The sequence below is a fragment of the Gobius niger genome, assembly GCF_951799975.1.
Source record: "Gobius niger genome assembly, chromosome: 3".
NCBI classification, from domain to species: Eukaryota; Metazoa; Chordata; class Actinopteri; order Gobiiformes; family Gobiidae; genus Gobius; species Gobius niger.
Genome location: NC_136854.1, coordinates 23,582,776 through 23,598,577, shown reverse-complemented (window position 1 = coordinate 23,598,577; position 15,802 = coordinate 23,582,776). Strand labels below are relative to the sequence as shown.

Below are 15,802 nucleotides of genomic sequence, written 5' to 3'. Positions count from 1 at the left end.
TAAAAACAATTAATGTTCACCTACAGTAGCTCCGCAGAGTAACTGTTGTTCAATCACAAATGTGTAATTCAGTTGTGTTTGGTCAGGTCTCCTCTTAGTGGTGAGGCAAGGTATTACAAACTCAAGCTCAAAGAGTGTTGTTCCATATACATAAAACACAGTAGTGCATTAACTGAATAGCAATGTTTTAATACGCTGGAGTGGCAGCAACATTAATACACTACATTACAGACACTTATAAGTATGTGGGGAAAAAGTGGATGCTTTGGTTGTGTGCTATTTTCTCTAATTGTCTATAATAATGACAAAAGTACAGTGCCAAAGTTGCACTGCACACACGTGCAATGACATTTTCTGAAAGTTACAATAAAATATCCAACACAATACAGGTTTCTACAACAAAGAATAACCGCTGTCCCTCAGCTTATTTTCTTGAAAATCAATAAATAATAAAAGTGCGTGAGTACATCAAACCATTCTGAAATCTAAAATCACCACACAACAGAGAAGCAATTAAAGTTACAGCACTCAGTAATGAAATTGCTTAGGTCTACAATCAGTAGTTGAGACAGAAAAGCAGCAGCAAAGTTGACTAGTCTGAATACAGTACTTTACTCTATATACATAAAGAAGAAGGATCAACTCTAAACACATTCAGGTCAAATCCAGTTGCTCAACCGCTTCTGAGAATCACGGAAACCACAGGCCGCATATCCAAGTCAAGCAGTGAGCACCGGTGACAAATCTGTGATGTACACACACTTCAGTGATTACAGCAGCATCCAGGGTTCAGACTAGATGATACTGTTGCAACATACTGGCCTAGTGGAGCAGGAGTAAATAACACCCGCTCTGTGGATGTCAGACTAACAGAAAGTCAGTGGTAGAAGCTCGATAATATAGACTTTCCATTCATATTTTGGTTGAAGAAGTGTGCATGGACATATTTCAAATTTTCAAAACATGAAAAACACACATTCAACCATTTATAAAGTGTACAACAATTTGATCAGTCATTAGGAAACTAGTAAAACAGATTGAGTAGCATTGTCTTGATGCTACTGCTTAGCATCGAGCACCTTTAAAAATGTCTTCAAATTCCAATAGATATTTTAGAGTAACATTATTTAAAGTGCAGCGATCAGCAAAATACCATTAGATAATTGATGATAAATTATTATTTTCTTTTCTAATTTTAACAAATGAACTGCGCACATGATTTGTTGTAATAAATTAAATGAATCGGGACCATGTGTTGTTTTGGCAGAACTGAATGATGGTTTGTGAAGGTAATCGGGCACATACAGTAGCCTATTCTTTTACCCCTTTTCACACATCACAGGTGAGTTTAGGCTTCGTCATCGGTGGCACTGGGGGTCCGCTCCTATAAAGTTAAACAATTACATGTGTAAGAAGAATTAGACATGATCGACTTCAAATCTTTATGTGTTTTTCAAGTACCTCTTCTGGCTCTTCATCAGAGTCATCATCACTGACCACTGGTTTGGCTCGAGTTCGTCCAGGTCGCCGGCTGCGTCCCTTTCCTTTGTCTCCTCCTTTGTCCTTTCGTCCCAGGCGGATCTTTACCTTGACAGAGCGAGCTGGGGATTCACAACACAATGATTTAACATAAGAAAGACATACACATTCATAAGCACACTCTTTGCTGGTGTGTTTGTATCGTACATTCAGACTCTGATCCTTCTTCCAGGTCATCTTCATCTTCCTCACTGTCCTCCCCCTCGCTCTCCTCCTCTTTCTCAATCTTCTGCCGCAGGCTGGTGAACACTGACTGAAGTACGATTGAGTCTTCATAGATCTACTCTCACAAAAGGCAACACAGTTTTGTTGGACTTTCTCAAAGTATCCTGCTTAATCTAATTTAACACATAGTAAATATATGTGTACTATAGATCACGGTTCCCCAACTAAATCAATCGACATATGTCCAGGGTCCGGACATATGTCTATTTACAAAGCAGAGCTGATCAATGAATCAATAGTTTTGCCATTTTATTTCAATGTTATTCAAACTGTTAAGAAATGTTTTAATTCAGCCTTAGAAATTAAGTATATTGAGAGGATGAAAAGGCTTTGGGGTCCAGACTAAAGCCTCTGGAGGTCCGGATCCAGGTCCGCGGGTTGAAGACTCCTGCTATAGATTAAAAGAATAAAAAGGTCCTCTACTAGGGCTTTTCCACCAAGCTGGTGCTGGTTCCGGGCCGGTACCAGCTTCAGGACCGGTTATTTTGTTTTCCACTGAAAAAATGCTGGCTCTTGGTTTCAAAAACTGGTGCCTGTTGGGAGCCAGTTAAAAGCTGGACCAAGAAACGAGCACAAGTGATGTCAGCGGCTGGGGGTGTGGCTTTCTCTTTCAGCAAACCAACAAACGTTAGTTAATTAGTTAGTGATAACTTCCTGAAAAGGGAGAAATGGAGAAGCCAAAACAGTCTCTGTGGAGGAAACTGTTGTTTTGCTTTATGCTCTTTAACTACAGCTAAAAGAAGAAGAAGCAGTTAGAAAGAAGAAATTGAAATGTTAACGGCTGCTGTGACAGGAGCATAAACTTATTTTTGTGTATTTTATAACCAGAAGTGGCTGTAGAAAGATGTTACCATCCATATTTTATATGACAGTTGACTTCCCAAAGCGTCGCTATGGCAATAGGCGCAATGCCAGCTCTCATTTTTGTGGAAAACCAAGTCAGTACGGAACCAACCCGGCACCAGCACCAGCTCTGAACCAGCACCAGGTGGAAAAGCCCTATACAAGTACCAGTCCAAGGTTTGGGTACATCTTCCTATTTACTTCTGGGATGCTTTGTCCAAATTTTTGACAAACATTGTACATTTATTTAAAATACTGTGAAGTATGCAGGTGATTCTCACAAGTGAGCCTTCCAGATTGAATGTCTGAGCGTTTTGAAACAGGAGCATGACGTCTCGCTCTAGGTCACCCAGACTGCGGTAGCGGTGACACTTGATCCTCTCCTAGTTTGAGACATACAGTTTTGTCAATGTATCGTTGAAAAACATTCAGTGTTTAGCGCAAATATCTAAAGTGTGAACACCTTGATCTTCCTGAAGTCCACAGGTTTACGAATGAGCTCGTAGTACTCTGGCAGCTCTTTGCGAGAAGGGAGCTGGATGAACACTTCGCTCAGCTGACGCCCACTTGCACTGAAGGAAGTGACATCAGCACTTAACTGTTTTAGAGATCTTGTCAAACATCATCATTGTGATTTGAACAAATAAAACTACCTGTCTTTGTACTTGATGACAGCATCCACAATCTTCTTCATCTTCTTGGTGAGAGGAGGTGGATTAGGAGAGAGTTTCTCAACAGGTGGTCTGCCCCTCTTCCTCTGCCTTTTACAGTCATCATCCTTGTCCCCTCGGCTGCGGCTCCCAGAAGAGGAGGGTCCGTCCGGGTCGTGGTCTCTCTTCCTTTTGCGTGTTGTCTTTTTGGTTCGTACCTCCTCCTCCACCTCATCCAAAGTACCTTCCTCTATCGCCTGTGACCAAAACATCTCTCTTAAATTACCCGTAGGAAAATAATGCATTTCATACCTACACGTTAACTAACCACCTTAAGCCACTGTTTTTCTGTCAGGGAATCACTGTAGTCGACTTCTTTCCGCTGCCTGGACCCTCGTCCAAACATCTTCTCCTCCTCTTCCTCATAAGTCAGACGCTCCACCTCAGCATCATCCTTCATGATCCAGGTGGGGAGCTCGTCTTCCTCCATGAGGCGCGGTTTACGGCGAGGATTACGGGCTTCCTCTCGGCGCCGGTCAAGATCCATGCGCTAGAATTGAAAAGGATGAGCATAAAAAATGTTTAAAAAGTTTCTATAGACTTCATGGTTTTGTACTGGCTCACCATAAACAAATCAAATTCTTCCTCACTCCTGGCAATCATCTGGTTGACGGTCTCATCATCTGGCACTTCATCCTCCTCCTGAATACAATAGACACATATTGGCAGGCACAGTATAAGAGAGCATCGTTTAAACTTGTGTGTCGTGGGTGCACGCACACACATTTATGCGGAGACACTGTTCCTGACCCCAGACCTCGTCTTGTTCCTCATGCTCCAGGATGGCCTGAAGGAAAGCCCTGCGTTCATGGCTTGAGGATTTTTGGTCAAACATGCCAGCCTGGATCACTTTCTGATCCACGTTCAGTTTGTATTTGGCAGCAGCGAGGATCTTCTCTTCCACACTGTTCACTGTGCAGAGGCGAAGGACGCGCACCTCGTTTTGCTGACCGATTCGGTGGGCCCTGTCCTGGGCCTGCAAATCCTGTTTTTACACAACCAGTAACAGATGTTTTGAAACAATTTGTTTAAAAACATCTAGTACAAACACAAATCAAATTGTGCTGAACCTGGTGCGGGTTCCAGTCAGAGTCAAATATGATGACAGTGTCAGCTGACTGCAGATTGAGCCCCAGACCTCCAGCTCTGGTGCTCAGAAGGAAGATGAAGTACTCTGACCCTGGTTCATTAAATGTCTTCAGCAACATCCCTCTATCTTCAGCCTTTGTTGTTCCTGCCAGTGCACATATGTCTAAATCAGTCAGAATTCAAAAATAATCAATAAAAATAATACCACTCAAGTCATCCGACCATCAAGGCGCAGATACTTGAAGCTGCGATAGGCAAAGTAGTCCTCCATGATAGTCATAAGGGAGGTCATCTGACAGAAGAGCAGCACTTTGTGGTTTGTGGCTCTGAGTTTTGGCAGGATACGATCCAACACCTCAAATTTTCCTGAGGCTCGGTAAAGATCAGCTCTGGTCAATGGGGACACACTGTTAAACTATGTTGATAAAGTAAAACAATGGTCCTCTGAAACTTACCCTTGGACTATCCCACCTGAGAATCCCAAATGTTCAGAAAAGGATTCCTAGGAAATAAAATGGTGTCAAATTAATAACATAAAACATACATAAACTTACATAAAATACATGTTATCTTAATAAAAACCTTACCAATAACAAAGTAAAGTAAGTAAGTAAAATAAATCTGTTTCTGCTTCACCTCTATCTGCTGGAACATATATGGGTGGTTACAGATCTTCCGAAGCTGCATTATAGTGTTCATGAGGGTTTTTGTTCCTCCTTTGCCCTATTCAAAATGAAGATCCAAGTTTAATGAAATGCATTTTATATCAACTAATTACTAACTCTTTTTTTCCCCTTCACTCTCACTTTCTTGTCTTTTTCTGATCCGTCTGTCAGCAGAACACCCTTGGCCTGCATGTGTCTGTACAGCACCCTCTGTAGAGATGACATGTCACACTTGATGACATATTCCACCTGAAACAGATCCACATTTTAATAGATACAGTAATATGCACAGGTAATACGTGCCTTTTAAATGAAATACAAACCTTCTCTGGAAGCTGTGCCTCTACTTCTTTCTTTAATCTGCGCAATAAGAAGGGCCGGAGCACTTTGTGGAGACGACGGATTATCAAGATGGTCTCCTCCTCATTAAGGTCCACCTCGAGGCGAAAGGAAAGGCATGTAAAATAAGAAGAGAAGAGAAATTGCACAGAAAATAACCTTCACTGAGATCTGACGGGATCGGACATAGCGAAGGCGGTGTGCTGCCATTGCCATTTACCTTCTCCCCAGTCATGGCAAAGGGGGCGTTGAACCACTGCTCGAAAGTGCTGCAGCTCTTGAAGATGGTGGGCAGGAGGAAGTTGAGCAAGGCCCAGAGCTCCGGCAGTTTGTTCTGGAGAGGGGTGCCCGTCAACAGGACACGCCGCGGGGCCAGGTAGTGGGTGTTTAGGACCTGCGTCAGTTTACAGTGGTGGTTCTTCATACGGTGTCCCTCATCAACAACCATGTACTTCCATCGAATCTAAATAGGTACATGTCAAACAACAACAGCTGAGTAAGAAGCTTAAAATGCTTAAAGATGCTGTTAGCCACAAACCTAGCATCTCCAAACATTCAACTTCTGTATTATTATGTTTTTCAAGTTCTGCATACTTGGTTCCATTAAGTAAAAATCCGGCTATATATCCAGTGATTTGGATGAAGGAGACACCTTGTTTGTAGCATAGAGCATTTTATGGAAGCTCTCTTGTCCTCATGGTTGTGTCCCAAATACAATCCTCCAGGAACCATGGGGGTGGTCCTTTCTTTGCAATACGCACCTTGCATTCAGTCAGGGAGCATACATGACTACATGAGGCCAGAGAGAGGACAGAGTGGGCACATCAATGTGATCAGCACCTAGAAGAAAGCACTGAGACGAGCACACGAGGCGATCAGACCAGCCAAAATGCAGATGAGTTTGAGGGATTTTAGGGTTGGGGGCCAAAGAATGTTAACAGACAAAAAAGCAAGCAACACACCGTAATTCACACACGCACCTTTGCATTATGTCTCTATTACAAGGTTTTATGATCTCACTTTTGCCAGTACTTGCTTGTCTTTGATGATATACTCATAAGTTGTAAGTAAAACGTTAAACTTTCCGCTCCGAAGTTGAGGAACAAAGGCTCTTCTGGCAGCAGGTGACCCCTAAAATGGTCTAAATGTCAAAAAACATGTAAAATACTATATAAGATCAATGAGTGTGTTTCATGAAATTACCTTGTAAGACACTTTGACAACTGTTGGTGCCCACTTGTCGAACTCGTAGACCCAGTTAGAAAGAGTTCTGTTGAAAGATTTTTTTTGTGATTAGTTTGTTCAATCCAAAGCAGTGTTGGTGTGTCGTGGTAAGGAGGCTCAACTCACGAGAGGGGTACAATGATGAGGTAGGGTCCGTTGAGCCTCTTGTGCTCCATGAGGTATGTGATGAGCGCAATGGTCTGGATAGTTTTCCCCAAACCCATTTCATCTGCCAAGATCCCATTCAGATTGTTGTTGTAAAGAGACACCAGCCACTCCAGTCCTTTTATCTGAAAGGGATGTCCCCGGTAAACGTTTTGAAAATGTGCAACATACTATGAACACACTCAGTGCAGTTTGTACCTGATATTGTTTGAGTTGTCCATTGACCAAAAAGGTGGACTGTTTGTCTACCTTCTCAGTGACAGCATGAGCCACAGCATAGTAGGACTGAAGACCACGCTCAAAAGCTGCACCGCTGTACTCATCATCCACGTCCTGCTTTGCATTTCTGCAGATGAAAAATGCATGTGATGAGTAAATAGTTCTCTGGTCCCTGATGATAGGAAAAAGCCCACGGATGCAGAAAACGCACCAATTTCAACTATCTCTTTGTCTGAAATAAATGCTTATCGGCATTTAAAAAAATGTTTTGCTATGTTTGTGGGGCTGTGGTTTTCGACTAAGAGAGGGGCATGGGGGGCTTTCTGTGGGGGAAAAGTTGGGAACCACTGCTCTAGTGGACACTGTTGGATGAACATCAATCGGTTGCATGGCTATTAAACCACTTCAAATTGGTTGTGGCTCTTAACAAATTCAGTATCACCAGGAAAAATTGTCTCTTAGATACAAAACTATACTGACCTCTGACCTAATCTAACATTAAGATGATCTTTGCCTTATGTTAATCTCTAGGTGACGTGTACTCACTCAATGATGTGCCGAACATCCACCTCAGACACATCTTCGCAGTCTGGGTCAGGGATCTTCTTTTTGTCTTCCACCGAAGCTGTCGATGGCTTGCTCTCTTCATCTTCTTCCTGTAAGATGCACAGCCCATTAAACATTGAACAAAGACAAAATTATATTTGACGTACTGTCTCCAAACATGTAACTGATAAAAGCACCTCCTCTTCCTCTTCTTCCTCACTATCCTCACTGTCTGAACGTGGAGCCACCTCATAACTTCAGATGAGAGAGAAAGAAACAACATTAAGCATTACAATTTTACTACATTTTGTTTAGATTTATGAACACTAACCCAGGGTTCATCTCCAACCATGTCTCCAGTTGTCCAGCTTTTGGGGCGTCCACTCCCGTCAAAATGTTCCCACTGTCCACGTGTATGACTTTGACTGGTAAGTCACTCATCTGACTTGTTTCATCCAGTGGCTGCAAAATAAATATCCAGGCAAGATTTACCTTTTAATTGTTCAAATAATAATAAAAGGACTTCAGCTTACCTCTCCATCTGGCCCAACAGTAGGAGGAGCTTGAGCCTCAGCATTTTCCATTTGCTGAATATGACAAAAAGTACATCACAGTATTTCACCTTTTTTGACTGGCTCTGACACTGACAACATTTTATTGATCACTGAGAAGAAGTGCTTGGTCACAGTAGCTTATCTATTATACAAAATAATAAAAGAGCTGGGGTAAATAGAAATAATGCAGTGACGTTTTGTCCCCAATATCGCCAGTGTTTTCAAAATTGATGCAAATCTTTTTTATCTAATCACCCAAAAAATAAAAACCTACTATTAATCAGTGGTGTGCTGTCAAAGCCTAAACAATTTAACAATACCTCAAATGTATTAAAATATCTCAAAATTATGTTCTCTATATTTTATAATGTTATTGAATCCAATCAGATTCTTTCGTTGCAGAAAGCTCTCTGTGTTGGCCTTTAGATTCACTTCAGCAGGTGCTGCTCCATATACACTGCGTTCCAAATTATTATGCAAATTGTATTTTTGTGTCAAAAAGGTAAAACAACATTTTTTTAAATGAAACTCATGGATTGTATTGTGTCTCGGGGCTCTATGAATCACTGACATTAATCTCAGAGACCTGGGATGATTCGTTTTCAGGTTAAGCCCAGTTAAGGGAAAAACTACTGAAAAAGGGTGTTCCACTTTATTATGCAGATCATAATTTTCAAGCAATATGGTAAAGAAAAAGGGTCTGTCTGCTGATGAAAAGCGTGAAATAGTTGAATGCCTTGGTCTAGGTATAAAAACCTTTGATATTTCATGAAAGATTAAGCGTAATCATCATACAGATAAGAGATTTGTGGCTGATTCAGAGCACACTCGTGTTTGTGCAGATAAAGGCACAATATGGACGGTTTCTGCCAGACAAATACATCAGATTAAGAGAACAGATGCTACAAAGCAGCATACAGGTATTTGAAGCTGCTGGTGCCTCTGGAGTCTCCCGAACATCAAGGTGTCGGACCCTCCAGAGGCTGCAGTTGTGCATAAACCTTCTATCCGGGCCTCTCCTAAACTGTTAATTGAAGCTGATGAACAGAAACGGCTGCAACGGGCTCAGAAATACATGAAGACTCATTTTCAAACAGTCTTGTTCACTATTCTGACATCCTGCAAAGAAATCCAAGCAGAAACTCTCCAAAAACTCACAAGTTTAATGGATTTAAGAATTTTGAAGCTGTTATCGCACAAGGGCTCCTATGGTAAAATATAACTTGACCTGTTAATATTTTTTTGATTGAAATAGCTTCTGATTTCAGTAAATATGACCTCCTAATGCTACAAATTCAACAAATGACCATTTTAAGTTAATTCCAAGCTTTAAAATGTACTGAAACGATGAGTTGCATAATAATTTGGAACAGCAGATTTTGAGGTTTTTACTACATTCATTTTTGAAAAAATCACTGGGAGATTTTTTCAACCACACTTAAATGATCCTCTACCAGTTAAAGACTTGAAAATTATGCTGACTCTCATTGTAGTTAGCAATTTAGAAAATCTTAGAAAAATGTAATTTGCATAATAATTTGGAACGCAGTGTAAAACAACAAGCCAATACAGCAGAACAGAAGTCGACCGTCCAGCCAACCAGAACCCTGTATTTACGGGGCTTGCATTTCCCCATGGGGCCTGCTAGCTGGCCCAAAGTGACGTTAACGCATCCCAGTGGCCGAAGCCGCAGTTAATCGATCACACAGGGAGAGCCAGCAAGCGCTGTTTGAAAGGAAGTGGCTGCAATAAACAATCAATACAATTTTTGGTTTTATCCTTGAATAGCTGAATATTGGTGTAATCTAGGAAATGTGTTTTATTGCAGATATGTTTGCTAAAACTATTTCTGTTGTTTATTTTAAACTGGACTAGATTGGATTGGCCCGAGCATCATCCACACGAGCAGTGGAGTATGTGGCTTTGAAAACTGAAGGAGATTCTAGATTGGAGGACCACAGGATTAATGAAGTTTGCTCTGGGGTTCACGATGGTATTACGGCGGCATCTGGGGTGCGTCCATATCGAAGCTGTATTTGTGACCAGTGGTATAACAGAGTGATGTTTCTACTTTTTAATGGGTTGTTGTCCGTGTGCTGTACTGTGAGACATTGGCTAGTTTAACTGTGAATGTGTAATACTGAAATTTAAAGCTTATTTGAGCTGCCTTTTAAGTTAGGTTGGGTGAAGTTATGGGAAACCGGAGTACCCGGAGGAAACCCATGCAGACACGGGGAGAACATGCAAACTCCACACAGAAAGGCCCCAACCAGGTGGGGATCGAACCTGGGACCTTCTAGCTTGACAAAACAAGTAGGACATACAATGGAATGAAATCTTCTGTATTCCTAGTACCACACCTTTTTCTTTTTCTTCCTCCTCTTCTTCTTCTTCTCCTTCAGGGCCTGGGCAGCTTTATGCGCTCGCACCAGCTCCGTGAGGTTGGCCACATACTCATCCGTCTGCTGTAGGAGGTAGGCCAGGCGCTTGTCTTTCTTTTGGTCAATAAGTTTACGGTAGCCCTCCTCATCCTCAGCCTGAACAAACATGCACATAGGTAGGTTTCAAAAAATAAAATATGAGACATTACAAACGTTTTTGTGGACCATGAAGACTAAGGTCGGCCCTTACCATGAGTCTTCTCATTCTCTCCTTCTCAATGCGCTCATTCTCCTTCTTCTGCTCACGTTCAGTGTTAGCATGATAGGTAGCCACAGCTTTGGTTAGCTTCTGAATCTTGCCTGTGATTGAACGATGATACTCTTTGAAGTCTTTGGCATGTTGTAGGATGCTGTTGAGGTACTCCTACAACAATACGTATATATATATATATATATATATATATGTATATATACAAACATATTTTAAAAAAATATCACAAAAACTGAGACAATCCTACTTTGTTGATCTACCTGATGTTTCTGCCTCCGTTTGCGCTCCTGCTCAATCTTTTGCTGTTTCTCCAGCTTCTCAGTGATGCGGGCTTCTCGCAGAGACTGACGCTTACTCCGCTTGTAGGCTTTAGCATCAAGAGCGGTCTCCAGAGCTGTGTCCCGTTGCATACACACCACCACCTCTTGGCGTAGCTGAGTGACAGGATATAAATGAAGGCCTCAGAACAAAATTATAGCAAATTTGATTTTTTATTGTAATTTCAATTTAATTGTCATTTTTGTATTATTTTGTACCTGTCTCTGGAAGTTTAGCAGACGAAGGGCTTTGAGTTCAATAGTAGCTTTGGTACGAAGATCACCTGCCAGAGATCCTGGCAGATTTTCTAATTCAGCAATACGATGAGTGATGCGAGCCTGTAATCTTAAACAGAAAACATGGTGTCAATATTTTTTTCTATTTAGGTTAAGTACATTGTTTGCAGAGGTGGATAGACTAGCCAAATATATTTAGTCAAATAAGAGTAACGCTATTTTTGAAATAATATGTGAAAAGTAGTGACCAAAATAATGACTTAAGTAAAAGTAAAAAAAGTACTAGGAGAAAATGTTACTTGAGCAGCACTGTGAGTAACTGTTTGAGCCAAAAAGTCAGATTTACTTTCAATGACATCCTAAATTGTGTGAAACAACACATAAAATCATGTGGAGATTATAAGTAAGTAAGTAAGTGCTTTATTTGTCATTGTACAAGCGTACAACAAAAATTGTGATGGAGCATTGTGCCTCAGGGTTTGTCCCTGTTTCAGAGCGTGGTGCCCTGCACTGGTCACCTCCTCCTCCTTCCTCTTCCTCCCGTGCAGCTCCCTCAGAAGCTCCCTGCTTGTTTATTTTTAAAAACCTGGGTTCAGGACCAGTATGGACTCTCTACAGTAAAAAAAAATCTGTCCAACCTCACAAAAACGCAGCAAAAATGTACAAAAGCAGCCAGTGTGGAGCACAGAAACCTCAAATGCAGTTACCAGAAAAAGGCAAAAAACACAGCTGTACCAAGATAGAGGGAGATTGCTGTTTGTTTACGTGTCGCCATGACGCATAAAAAATAGAATGAAATTTCCGAAGATTTCTCCCAGAAAAAGGCAGAAAAAACGAAAAACTTAATCTTTCTAAAGGACAAGGTGCACAACGACATTCATTTTATAGATCAAAATTAAGCATTTGCCGCTTAATTATTTACTCACAGTGGAAAAAGTAATAATTTCTCAAGTAAGAGTACAGACATGGTGTGTTCCAGGCAACTGGTAACTGCTAAATTTCCCACATCCCGCTTGGAAAAATACCTTGGAACGCCGTTTGAACTGGAAATTACAACTTGTAAACTCGGAAACCTCAAGACTGCTACGAGTTTGCAAACGAGATGAAGACAGTAATGCGGTTCCCAGTGGAGCAGTGGCGCTAATGTTAAAACTGTAACAAAACCACTGCATCGGTGAAGTGAACGTTACTTTTGGTCACAGCTTTCAACATAATGTTATGTCACATATTTTTAATTATATCTGGTTTGGAGAAACTTTCATAAAACGTTAGCGTCGTATGAGCTAACTGTTGTAGTATTTGTTTGTTTACATGCAAGTTTAATCACCTGGATGCTCTGGGGTCGTAAATCGGAATTTTCAAGTGGGAAAAATACCAGTTACCAGTTGCCTGGAAAGCACCAATACTTCATTAGAATTTTACTCAAGTAAAAGTAAAAAGTACTGTATGAAAAAACTACTCTAATAAGTTAAATTTCTTCAAAAAGTTACTCGAGTACATGTACTTGAATAAAAGTTACTGAGTACTACCCACCTCTGATTATAAGGTAAATATGGTAATCATGTGTGATACCTATACTCTCTCTCCTGCAGGATCTCCACTGGGTCCAGGCCGCAGGGTTTCTGAATGGGTGTAATGCGGTTCTGCTTGGCGTGGTAAGGCATCACTGGGATAGGCTGAGCTGGCTGGCCAGGGGACTGGGTCTGCGGCGGCATTACAGGGGAGGCAGCTGGGGGTACAGAGGGGGGAGCGGGGGAGGGACGACCTGTAGGCTGTGGTGGGATCAACTTCTGGGGTGCATTGGAGGGTGCTGCTGCATTTGCCATAGGGCCTGTGAATTGTTGAACACCACACTCTATGTAGTTGTTTAGACCATTGTAACTACACATTTACACAAACATAAACTTAAATACAAACTATTTTTTAAAAACAATCAGAAGAACACACCTTCAGGCCAGGATTTTGGGGGTCCATTCATATTTTGTCCTTGCATGAGCGGGGGTGCTCCAGAAGAACCTGGGGGAGGCATGTTGGGGCCCATCATACCTATTGAACAAGGCAAGACAAGGCAAGAAGAATTTATTTATACTGCACATTTCATAAACAAGGTAACTCAATACCCCAAGTGATAGTTATTACATGTACATCTATTGCTAAATATGTGATACTAATACTGTATTTTTTATCCACACATGCAACCACATCTTTCTTAACATACAGTATACACCATAGCTCACCATGGGTCCTGCTGTAGCTTGAGCCTATAATAGGTCCCGGAGGTCCTCCACCTGGTCCCCCTCCAGCACCAGGGGGCAGGCTGGGCATTGGCCGTTTCCCTTGGACAGCCATCTGCAGATGTTCAGAAAGAGGCTGGCCCCGAGCCAGCATCTTGTATGCCATGATCTGTGCTCTCAGTTGGTGTAGCTGATTCTGGTTAAAGGGAGTAGGTCCCCCAGGTCCACTTGGTACCCCAGGACCAGTGGGACCCACAGATTCCAAACCTGATCCGAGAGACCCAAGACTTGGCCCAGAACTGGGACCTGGTCCGGAGCTACCTGGGGGGCCGGGGCGGTTGTTGGGCCCCAAAGAGTGCTGTTCTCCACTTGAATTATCTAAAGGTGTGGAGGCAGTGCTGGGCCCACCAGAGGAGGAGGATGAGGAGGGTGTCATTAGAGGGCCAGAGGGTGGCCCATTGGATGGTATGGGACTGGAGTGGTCTGAACCACCTAAAGGAGAGTGATAACCTAGAAGAGAGATATGAATACAAGGGTGACAGTTCACTTATCTAAAAAGATATTTAATACATTTTTCAAGGTGTACTGCATAAAGCCCAAACATTTACATTTGTGTAACTGAAAAGCAGCTAGCCTATGACACATAGTAATGGACCAGGAGCGACACACCCACACAGCTTAACAAGGCCTTATGGCCACAGTACACTTACAGACGCTTCTTACACACACACAATGTTAACAAGAATCACATTTCCTAAACTTATAACTTATGAAGCATGACTACCTTGTGAGTGTTGGTCTAGAGGACTGGGAGGAGGGCCCATGCCACTGTGTCCACCTGGTCGCATAGACAGTCCCTTCATCTGACTGTAGCGCCCGTCCTCATTCGTATTCTTGTCGTGCATGCCCTCCACAGGCTGTAGGAAATAAAGATTAAACATTTGCTGTTAAACGTTGACTTATGCATAAGATGCATTTCATATTACAGAACTATGTATCAGTGAAGACAATTTTGATTTCATCTGTAGATATAAATGTTTTAGACAATTTTCTCTGTAATGCACGTTTTGTGCATTTCATACTAATAAACAAATAATTAGCAGACATCAAGGGTCATGCAGTGTTGCAGAACAACTCACTTTATGTAGTGAGTGCATGTTTTCTTGGCTATATCCAGAGGGTCCAGGTTGGGAATGACCAGAAGAGGAGCCAGGTGACGGCCCAGGACTGGGACCCAGCAAAGCCCCAGGAGAAGGTCCCGGACCAGGGGAGGGCCCCGAACGGGAGCTGCCTCCCATTGGGGGTTCAGGTGTGGACATTGGCCTGGACCACCTGCTGTTAGCAGCAGGGACCTAAGACAGATGATAAAAGATAAGTTGTAACAAGGAGGAAATTAAACAAGAGAAATGCAAATGCGTTGCTATTTTAAACTAAATAAACACAAAGCCTAAACGTTTAACAATAGATACAATTAACAGAAAAGGCGTCTCTTTTGCAGAATGTGGGTGAGTCTGAGATGTCAAATCAATATCTCCGTTCTGATGCGCTGCACCAATCCTCCCGGCACGAGCGTCTGCATCTGCCGGTTCTAGTATGAACTTGAGCTGCTTAGCGGCCATGCATTATAAAACATGCATCTGCGTGACACTGCTGGTATGTTGCATTTCTCCCTAGACCTTTTCTTTTCTTGTTAATTTTATAAAAGGGGAATGGCGGACTATGCTTGTGCGACTGACCTACCCCGCATCCCTGGGACAAGCAGTTCTGCGTGAAATCAGCACTCACTTTATTTGTGCCCGGCAAAACGGAGACTGAGCGGTAATTGCAATAAGGGTACTCACCCTCTTGGTAATCTGCCTTCAAGCTTTGATTTGTTTTAACGACGTGGCTCGAGCGCCCCCCTGCACCGCTTTATGACCGAATGTCTAGTCACGGCGGTCAGCTCGTGCGCATGCGTGCGCAGTGACAGCAAGCACAGTATTCACAAAGGGACTAGGCGCAAAGCGGAGATAGCAGAAAATGTTCAAGTTCTGAAATATTTTAAAGAAGTTTGGCCAATATTACGCAAAAAGGTTTGACAGTTTTCCGAAAAAATTTACTGAACGTCCCTGTTAAAAATGACATAATTGTTGGAAACTACCAAGTCTATTGTACAGTGTGATTGTGTGACAGAAAAGGCATACACAGTTTGATTAATAAGTCCTATAATGTTGCATTGTACACACAGCAGTTTATAATGCAGTG

General features: G+C 42.1%; 1 protein-coding gene across 3 annotated transcripts; it reads right to left on the bottom strand.

The window, feature by feature from the left end:
• Positions 1 to 886: 886 nt before the first annotated feature.
• Positions 887 to 15,514, bottom strand: smarca4b (SWI/SNF related BAF chromatin remodeling complex subunit ATPase 4b). Of its 3 annotated transcripts, none has more exons than XM_079554428.1 (34): positions 15,400 to 15,514; positions 14,698 to 14,910; positions 14,343 to 14,475; positions 13,562 to 14,068; positions 13,272 to 13,370; positions 12,897 to 13,155; positions 11,307 to 11,433; positions 11,031 to 11,204; positions 10,750 to 10,923; positions 10,479 to 10,655; positions 8,098 to 8,151; positions 7,896 to 8,026; positions 7,762 to 7,819; positions 7,565 to 7,674; positions 6,998 to 7,145; positions 6,761 to 6,924; positions 6,614 to 6,680; positions 6,431 to 6,541; positions 5,631 to 5,873; positions 5,395 to 5,508; positions 5,213 to 5,320; positions 5,043 to 5,129; positions 4,862 to 4,908; positions 4,629 to 4,795; positions 4,388 to 4,551; positions 4,042 to 4,302; positions 3,882 to 3,959; positions 3,586 to 3,807; positions 3,261 to 3,514; positions 3,071 to 3,179; positions 2,889 to 2,990; positions 1,687 to 1,819; positions 1,462 to 1,601; positions 887 to 1,384 (listed from the first exon to the last, which is right to left on the bottom strand). In XM_079554428.1, the coding sequence occupies exons 2-34, from the start codon at positions 14,875 to 14,877 to the stop codon at positions 1,349 to 1,351; spliced, it is 4,938 nt and encodes a 1,645-aa protein (XP_079410554.1). In that variant the 5' UTR covers positions 14,878 to 14,910; positions 15,400 to 15,514; the 3' UTR covers positions 887 to 1,348. The 3 variants fall into 3 exon arrangements, with proteins under 3 accessions (XP_079410554.1, XP_079410555.1, XP_079410556.1); XM_079554429.1 differs by having other exon boundaries at positions 3,589 to 3,807; XM_079554430.1 differs by having other exon boundaries at positions 3,589 to 3,807; positions 4,075 to 4,302.
• Between the last annotated feature and the right edge of the window lie 288 nt (positions 15,515 to 15,802).